The sequence below is a fragment of the Arachis ipaensis genome, chromosome B6, assembly GCF_059453495.1.
Source record: "Arachis ipaensis isolate K30076 ecotype BB chromosome B6, ASM5945349v1, whole genome shotgun sequence".
Taxonomy (NCBI): domain Eukaryota; kingdom Viridiplantae; phylum Streptophyta; class Magnoliopsida; order Fabales; family Fabaceae; genus Arachis; species Arachis ipaensis.
In genome coordinates this window covers 88929391-88938781 of record NC_142441.1, presented here as the reverse complement: position 1 = coordinate 88938781, position 9391 = coordinate 88929391, and the positions used below count along the sequence as shown (strand labels likewise).

At 36.9% G+C, this 9391-nt stretch overlaps 1 protein-coding gene across 1 annotated transcript; it reads left to right on the top strand.

Moving 5' to 3' along the window:
* The first annotated feature begins 4289 nt into the window (after window positions 1-4289).
* On the top strand, window positions 4290-5338 carry LOC110263763 (MADS-box protein FBP24-like). The gene is made up of 4 exons (XM_088491901.1): window positions 4290-4476; window positions 4616-4653; window positions 4803-4967; window positions 5295-5338. Exons 1-4 carry the CDS (start codon window positions 4290-4292, stop codon window positions 5325-5327), a joined length of 423 nt encoding a protein of 140 aa, XP_088348027.1. The 3' UTR covers window positions 5328-5338.
* The last annotated feature ends 4053 nt before the right edge of the window (window positions 5339-9391 follow it).

The following is a 9391-nucleotide window of genomic DNA, read 5'->3' as shown; positions in this document are numbered from 1 at the left end:
TCAAGCTGGCGTTAAACGCCAGAAACAAGCACCAGACTGGCGTTTAATGCCAGAACAGAGCATGGAAGTGGCGTTAAATGCCAGAAACAGGCTACCTTTGGGCGTTTAACACCAAAAACAAGCAGCAAGCTGGCATTTAACGCCAGACATGCATGCTAAGGGCATTTTACAGGCCTAATTGGAGCAGGGATGCTAAGTCCTTGACCCCACTAGATCTGTGGACCCCACAGGATCCCCACCTCTTTTTCTCTCCTCTTCACAACTTTTCATAACTCTCTTCAACAAATACCCTTCACCAATCACCTCAATCACTCTTCCCCATCACCTCTTCACCATTCATATCCATCCTCTCTTCCCCAAAAACCCCACCTACCTCCAAAATTCAAACTCCTTTCCTTCCCAAACCCAACCCTAATGGCTGAACCCTAAACCTCCCCCCACTCCTATATAAACCCCTCATTCCTTCTTCATTTTCACACAACACAACCCTTTCTTTTTCCCCTTGGCCGAATACACACCTCTCTCCCTCTCCTACATTTTTCTTCTTCTTCTTCTCCTTCTTTCTTTCTTCTTTTGCTCGGGGACAAGCAAACATTTTAAGTTTGGTGTGGTAAAAGCATAACTTTTTGTTTTTCTATAACCATCAAATGGCACCTAAGACCAGAGAAACCTCAAGAAAGAGGAAAGGGAAGGCAATTGCTTCCACCTCTGAGTCGTGGAAGATGGAGAGATTCATCTCAAAGGTCCATCAAGACCACTTCTATGAAGTTGTGGCCAAGAAGAAAGTGATCCCTGAGGTTCCTTTCAAGCTCAAAAAGAATGAGTATCCGGAGATCTCATATGAGATCCGAAGAAGAGGTTGGGAAGTTCTCACCAACCCCATTCAACGAGTCGGGATCTTAATGGTTCAAGAGTTCTATGCAAATGCATGGATCACTAGGAACCATGATCAAAGTGTGAACCCGAATCCAAAGCATTGGCTTACCATGGTTCGGGGAAAATACTTAGATTTCAGTCTGGAAAATGTAAGGCTGGCGTTCAACTTGCCAATGATGGAAGAAAACGCACGCCCCTACACTAGAAAGGTCAACTTTGATCAAAGGTTCGACCAAGTCCTCATGGACGTATGTGTGGAAGGAGCTCAATGGAAAGTTGACTCAAGAGGCAAGCCGGTTCAATTGAGAAGACTGGACCTTAAGCCTGTAGCTAGAGGATGGTTGGAGTTTATTCAACGCTCAATCATTCCTACTAGTAACCGGTCTGAAGTTACTATAGACCGGGCCATCATGATCCATAGTATCATGATTGGGGAGGAAGTGGAAGTTCATGAGATTATACCTCAAGAACTCTACAAGGTGGCTGACAAGTCCTCTACTTTAGCAAGGTTAGCCTTTCCTCACCTCATTTGTCACCTCTGCAATTCGGCTGGAATTGACATAGAGGGAGACATCCTCATTGAAGAGGACAAGCCCATCACTAAGAAGAGGATGGAGCAAACAAGAGATCATGGACCTCAACAAGAGCATGAGGAAATTCCTCACCATGAAATCCCTGAGATGCCTCAAGAGATGCACTTCCCTCCACAAAACTATTGGGAGTAAATCAACACTTCCCTAGGAGAATTAAGATCCAACATGGGACAACTAAGGATGGAGCACCAAGAGCACTCCATCATCCTCCATGAGATTAGAGAAGATCAAAGAGCTATGAGGGAAGAGCAACAAAGACAAGGAAGAGACATAGAGGAGCTCAAGAGCACCATTGGTTCTTCAAGAAGAGGAAGACGTCACCCTCACTAAGGTGGACCCATTCCTTAATCTCCTTGTTCTTATTTTCTTGTTTTTCGTTTACTATGCTTTATGTTTGTGTCTTATTACATGATCATTAGTATTTAAGTGTCTATGCCTTAAAGTTATGAATGCCCTATGTATCCATCACCTCTCTTAAATGGAAACTGTTCTAAAAACAAAAGAACAAGAAGTACATGGTTTCGAATTCATCCTTGAAATTAGTTTAATTATTTTGATGTGGTGATAATACTTTTTGTTTTCTGAATGAATGCTTGAATAGTGCATATGTCTTTTGATATTGTTGTTTATGAATGTTAAATATGTTGGCTCTTAAAAGAATGATGAAAAAGGAAAAATGTTATTGATAATATGAAAAATCATAAAATTGATTCTTGAAGCAAGAAAAAGCAGTGAATACAAAAGCTTGCGAAAAAAAAGAGAAAAGAAAAATGGAAAAAAAAAAGAAAGAAAAAGAAAGAGCAAGCAGAAAAAGCCAAAAGCTCTTTAAACCAAAAGGCAAGAGCAAAAAGCCAATATCCCTTAAAACCAAAAGGCAAGGATAATAAAAAAGATCCAAGGCTTTGAGCATCAGTGGATAGGAGGGCCTAAAGGAATAAAATCCTGGCCTAAGCGGCTAAACCAAGTTGTCCCTAACCATGTGCTTGTGGCGTGAAGGTGTCATGTGAAAACTTGAGACTGAGCGGTTAAAGTCGAAGTCCAAAGCAAAAAGAAGAGTGTGCTTAAGAACCCTGGACACCTCTAATTGGGGACTCTAGCAAAGCTGAGTCACAATCTGAAAAGGTTCACCCAGTTATGTGTCTGTGGCATTTATGCATCCGGTGGTAATACTGGAAAACAGAGTGCTTAGGGCTACGGCCAAGACTCATAAAGTAGCTGTGTTCAAGAATCAACATACTGAACTTGGAGAATCAATAACACTATCTTAATTCTAAGTTCCTATAGATGCCAATCATTCTAAACTTCAATGGATGAAGTGAGATGCCAAAACTGTTCAAGAGGCAAAAAGCTACTAGTCCCGCTCATCTGATTGGAGCTAAGTTTCATTGATATTTTGGAATTTATAGTATATTCTCTTCTTTTTATCCTTTTTGATTTTCAGTTTCTTGGGGACAAGCAACAATTTAAGTTTGGTGTTGTGATGAGCAGATAATTTATACGCTTTTTGGCATTGTTTTTACAGAGTTTTCAGTATGATTTAGTTAGTTTTTAGTATATTTTTATTAGTTTTTAATTAAAATTCACATTTCTGGACTTTATTATGAGTTTGTGTATTTTTCTGTGATTTTAGGTAATTTCTGGCTGAAATTGAGGGACTTGAGCAAAAATCAAATTCAGAGGTTGAAGAAGGACTGCAGATGCTGTTGGATTCTGACCTCCCTGCACTCAAAGCTGATTTTCTGGAGCTACAGAGGTCCAAATGGCTCGTTCTCAATTGTGTTGGAAAGTAGACATCGAGGGCTTTCCAGCAATATATAATAGTCCATACTTTGCCCGAGTTTAGACGACACAAACTGGCGTTCAATGCCAGCTCTCTGCCCTATTTTGGAGTTAAACGCCAGAAACAGGTTGCAAAGCAGAGTTAAACGCCAGAAACGGGTTACAAACTGGCGTTTAACTCCAAGGAAGACCTCTACATGTGAAAGCTTCAATGTTCAGCTCAAGCACACACCAAGTGGGCCCGGAAGTGAATTTCTGCATCATTTACTCATTTCTGTAACCCTAGTAACTAGTTTAGTATAAATAGAACTTTTTACTATGATGTTAAGGATCGAATCTTTGGACATTTAGTCTCTAGACCTTGGAGGCTGGCCATTCGGCCATGCTTAGACTATTATCACTTACGTATTTTCAACGTTAGAGTTTCTACACACCATAGATTAAGGTGTAGAGCTCTGCCGTTCCTCATGAATTAATGCAAAGTACTATTGGTAACTTATGGTGAATATATACATTAGTATTGAATCCTGCTAGTAATGGGAACACTAATTTTGGTGGTTTATTAGAAAACTTACAACTGAAAAATTGGCCCTTCATTTTGTGAGCATAGTAAAGATAAGATTGATACTATCAAACAGAGGCTTGGATTTTGTTTGTTCCAGTTCAATAAAGTTTTTTTTCTTATCCTCACTCTTATTCCTATTTTAGTGTCTTCTTCTATTATTTAATTTAATTGATCATATTATCCTTCAATTTCTTGACAGATAATATGTTTTGGCTCTTTGAACTATTTTACTTATTGAGGTTCTTATGTTTCTATTTCTGTACATATAACACATCTATAGTTAGAAAATTCCAATTTATAGATAAAGAGCTCTGATTTCAATTTTACTACTAAAATTTCCTGATTTCACGCATTGCTTCCTAAGTAGCTTAGCAAAGAAGGAAATCGTGGGAGAGCTGGTTAGGTGAGGTGTTGACTCGGATCTACTCTCTTCCTGGCTCCTTCTGTGCTTCTTTCTTTCAACTGTGGAATAAAACATGGGAAGGGGAAAGATAGAGATAAAGAGGATAGAAAATACGACGACGAGGCAAGTGACGTTCTCAAAGAGAAGGAACGGACTCCTGAAGAAGACCAATGAGCTCTCTGTCCTCTGTGACGCCCAGATAGGACTCATCGCCTTCTCCAACACTGGTAAGCTCTCTCACTACTCCTCTCACCCCTACAGGTATAATCTTTTTATATTCCTTAGGGCTTTCCTCAATTCTATCTACTTATCCTATCATATTTAAATATATATATGAACGTCAAATTAATATTTTGGTCAGGATGGATCAAATAATTGAAAATTACCAACGATCTACAGGGACTCACATAATGCACCATGGACATGCCCATGATCAGGTAGTTATATGAGACTAAGGTGCTCAATTTTCTTTCTAATCATATAGTATAATGAATGATTTGCATGTTCGTTTTTGTCATTAAATCATCTGTTTCAAAAAATGAGATACATAAAAGTTATAATTTTAATAATATCATCAATTTTGTAGGAAGATTTATTGACTGAGATGGCAATGCTGAGGCGTCAAAATCTAAGCCTTGAGATGGGGATTCAGCGCTACCTTGGAGAAGGCATAGCTTTTCTCCAATACGAAGAATTGACTAAGCTTGAAGGAGAACTTCAAAGCTCTGTTGCAAGGGTTCGAAAGCGTCAGGTATATATATATACACACACACACATGTGCATTTCGAAGTGTTTTTTTTTTCTTCTTCACATAGTTTTTAGAAATTTGGTGACCTAAATGAGCAGATACACATACTAATGTCAAAGAAAATAAATAAATAAAGTGATAAGGAGGTTTTTTTTTTGCAAAATGTTTACTGAAGATAATAAGGTATATATTGCGATATGCATGCATTACATTTTAGACAAAATTAAATGTTTCCATCACTGATCAAATACTGATTATAATTTATATAATTAAGTCAACTAATGTCAGAAATTAGTTTATGTACTAATTTGCCCTGTTTTCCTTCTCCAGGAAAAAGATTCTATGCTCATCAAATTTGTTTAGTCAAGTCAAATATATTTCGAGCAAGGTTTAATGGTGGTTACAGGATAGGCCTTGAGTATCCTTGAAAAATTTTTATATGTCATTTTCTTTTTCTTTTTAATTATGTATGAAGTGCAGATTAACTGTGATTAAACTCCTTTTTTTCCTTGTAAATATTCAAATATAAACTTAATATGAAGTGCAAATTTATGGAAGATTATCATATAGTTATGATCCTAGGATATCTTCAATTTATACTATGAATTTGGTTGAACTGATTTTGGTTGAACTGATTTTGTTTTAATTTATACTAAGAATTTCGTGCTGGGATATCTTTGTTTTGTACTTGAAATTTTGTAAATCCACTACCAAGAATCATACTCTATCAATGTATTAATATTTCAATTATTTACTTATATTTGTATAGTTATGGTTAGTTAATATGATTAGTAATGTGACTTGCTAAGAACCTCTTTTTTGGCAGTGCTCAAAATTAGGAATAGCAGCCTGGTAGTGGTTTGCCGTTGTTCAGTTTGTGGCCCTTTTTTTTTAAATTTGAAAATTAACTTTGTGGGGGTTTTAAACCGCCACAAAAATGACACAAAACTTCCAGAATCTATTAACTCAAAACCCCCCACAGAATAGCAAAAAAACCGCCACTAAAAAATGTCGTGGCGGTTTTCAAAAACTGCCACAAATAAGCTCGTGGCACCTCCAATTTTGGAGGTTTTAGAAACTGCCACAATTCGTTTTGTGGGGGTTTAAAACCGCCACAAAATGGCAACAATCTTGTAGTGTACGCCCAACACTCGCGAGTTTGAAGCTCGTCATAGCCATCCCTTCCCAGATCCTACTCGGAATACCACAGACAAGGTTTAGACTTTTCGGATCTCAAGAATAGCCATCCATGGGTTCTAACTTATACCACGAAGACTCTAATATCTCGGACTTGGTCCTCTGTATTAGATATCTAAGAGATACTCATTCTAGCTTGGTTGCATGTAGAACGGAAGTGTTTGTCAAGCACGCATTCATAAGTGAGAATGATGATGAGCGTCATATAATCATCACATTCATCATGTTTTTGGGTGCGAATGGATATCTTAGAGAAGGAATAAGCTTGAATTGAATAGAAAAACAGTAGTACTTTGTATTAATTCATGAGGAACAGCAGAGCTCCACACCTTAATCTATGGTATGTAGAAACTCTACCGTTTGAAAATACATAAGTGATAATGGTCCAGGCATGGCCGAATAGGCAGCCCCCATGAAAGTCTAAGATAGCATAAAACTAATCAAAGATCTGATCCGAAGATGTAAATACAATAGTAAAAAGTCCTATTTATACTAAACAAGTTACTAGGGTTTACAGAAATGAGTAAATGATGTAGAAATCCACTTCCGGGGCCCACTTGGTGTGTGCTTGGGCTGAGCATTGAGTTTTACACGTGTAGAGGTCTTTCTTGGAGTTGAATGTTAGTTTGTAACCTGTTTCTGGCATTTAACTCCACTTTGCAACCTGTTTCTGGCGTTTGACTCCAGAATACAGCATGGAACTGGCGTTCAACGCCAGTTTGTGTCATCTAAACTTGGGCAAATGATGCACGAAAAACTTATCTCATAACAAATTTCCTTCGGCAAGTGTACCAAATTTGTCGTCAAGTAAAAACTCACAATAGAGTGAGGTCGAATCCCACAGGGATTGATTGATCAAGCAATTTTAATTAGAGGAATGTTCTACTTGAGCGAATCAGAATTTGAGTTGAGATTTGCAGAAAATTAGATAGTGGGAAAGTAAATAACAGAAAAGTAAATGCTAGAAATAAAGAGCTGAATGTAGATGACGGAAAGTAAATTGCAGAATCTTAAATGGGAATGGGGTAATTGCTCATAAAAGTAAATGACAGAAATTAAAGAGAATGGGTAAGATCAGAAATGGGGAGTTCATTGGGCTCAGGAGATGTTGCATTCTCCGGATCAATTTCATTTTCATCTCTTCCTCAATCAATGCACTCATTGATCTCCTTGGCAATCTTAAGTGATCGAATTACAATTCCTTGTAATTCAATCTCTCAAATCTTGATCAATAGCAAATTCCTTGGTCAATTGCTCATGAGAAGAAATGAAGTATGGTCACTGATTATACCACATGCATTTCCCAAATCAAGTGTTGAGAGGATTATAGTCACATATCCTTCCAAACCCAATTTGGTCCAGCATGAGAAAGCATTTCTAGCATGATCTCTTCATTCCTCTTTCAAGGTTCAGAAGAGATCCAAGTTTGAATAGCTTCTTTTCCAAGATAACTACCCAATTGGATGAAGATCAAAAGCTTTCAAGTAAAATCAAGAGAAAAGATAGAAGAAGAATAATGAAAACTAATATTGATCCATCAAATTACAACAGAGCTCCCTAACCCAATGAAAGGGGTTTAGTTGTTCATAGCTCTGGAAAATGAAAACAAAGATGGAGAATACATTATGAAACTAGAAGTGCAGAGAAAGTAAAATACAGAGAGTAATTCTATGCCAAGAGGCTCCCTTTAATTTCCAACTCCCCAAAATAATTCAAAGCTACTCCTATATATACTACTCTTCTGATATTCTAGTTGGCTCTTCAAGTCTTGGGTATGGGCCTTTAGATCTTGAGTTTGAAGCAGTTATCTTCTTCATTGGGCTTGGCTTTACTTGCAGAGAGAAAGTGTGAAGTGGGCAGAGACTTTAGCTCAGGACGTTAGTGGTGTTAACGTTCAGTGAAAATATGGGTCCGAGAACGTTAGTGACAATTACCTTTTTCACTAACGTTCCTCACCAAAGTAAGAGCCATGTTAACTTCAATGTTAGTGGCACAAACGTTGCCACTAACGTTGCCTCTATGTCCTTCGCACACGTTATTGGGACTCACCTTTCCCAGTAACGTTGAGAAGTCTCCCCCTTCCTTACGTTAGAGTCCACGTTAACTTAGTTAACGTGGATCTTTTAACGTAGGCTTGCCAACCTTCGAGAACGTTACACTACAAGAAAAACACCCATTCAGGTACACTTGAAAAGTGTAGCCAAAAGTGAAAAAAAATGATGCCTTAGGCTACGGCTACGCTTTTTGGGCTACGGCTACGCTTTTTGGGGTGATTCCTATTCGGCCGTTGCCTATTCTCAAAGGCTACGCTTTTCTGTACCAAGGGCTACGCTTTTGGCATTTGGGAATAGGCTACGCTTTTCAAGTGATGCTGTGCAGGACCAAAGGCTACGCTTTTCAGCTTCCATTCTTACTAGAATAGGCTACGCTTTTCAACACTATTGCATCACCTGTCAAGCGTAGCCACATTATATTCCATGGCTACTTTTTATAAGTGTAGCCTTAGGTCCCTCGTTTTTTTTTTCATACTATAGCTACTGTATATAAATGTAGCCTTAGGTCCGTTATTATTATTTTTTTATTTTATATATATATATAATAATTCTGCATTTTTAATTAAATGAGTTAAATATTATAAAATAAAAAAAAATACATAATTATACTAAATAATTTTTTTAAATAATAAAAATTATCTGTAACCAAAATATATTTATAATAATGATCCAAAAGTACTAGAATAATGTTAATTTTAAATATTCATACATCTCATTAAAATAAACATAGCCATATCAAAATAACTATGATATCACTTAGAATTTACTACTAATACTCTATAAAAAACTAAAATATTATATCCTACATAAGTATCTTTTAATAAAAGTCATTAGTCAACTATACATGTATCCATTCCCAACACTACTCTATCTTAGCTAATAAACCACAATAATAATCAACTTAATCTTCATTATCATCATCCTCAATATTATCCTGCATAATTATATAGAAAAGTAATTAGAAAAATATTTATAATGACATTCGCGATTATAAAAATTAAAAAACCAGACTGAAAACTATCAATGTATTATTTGCTAGTATTATTTGCTTTTTATCGGCAGATGAATAAAAAAATAGGGAAAAATTCATATATACCAAGTCATCCCATGTTTCTTCTAGTTCATGGTGAAAAGAAAAGAGCCAAAAATAGCAATATAACTTTCAGCCATAGCAAA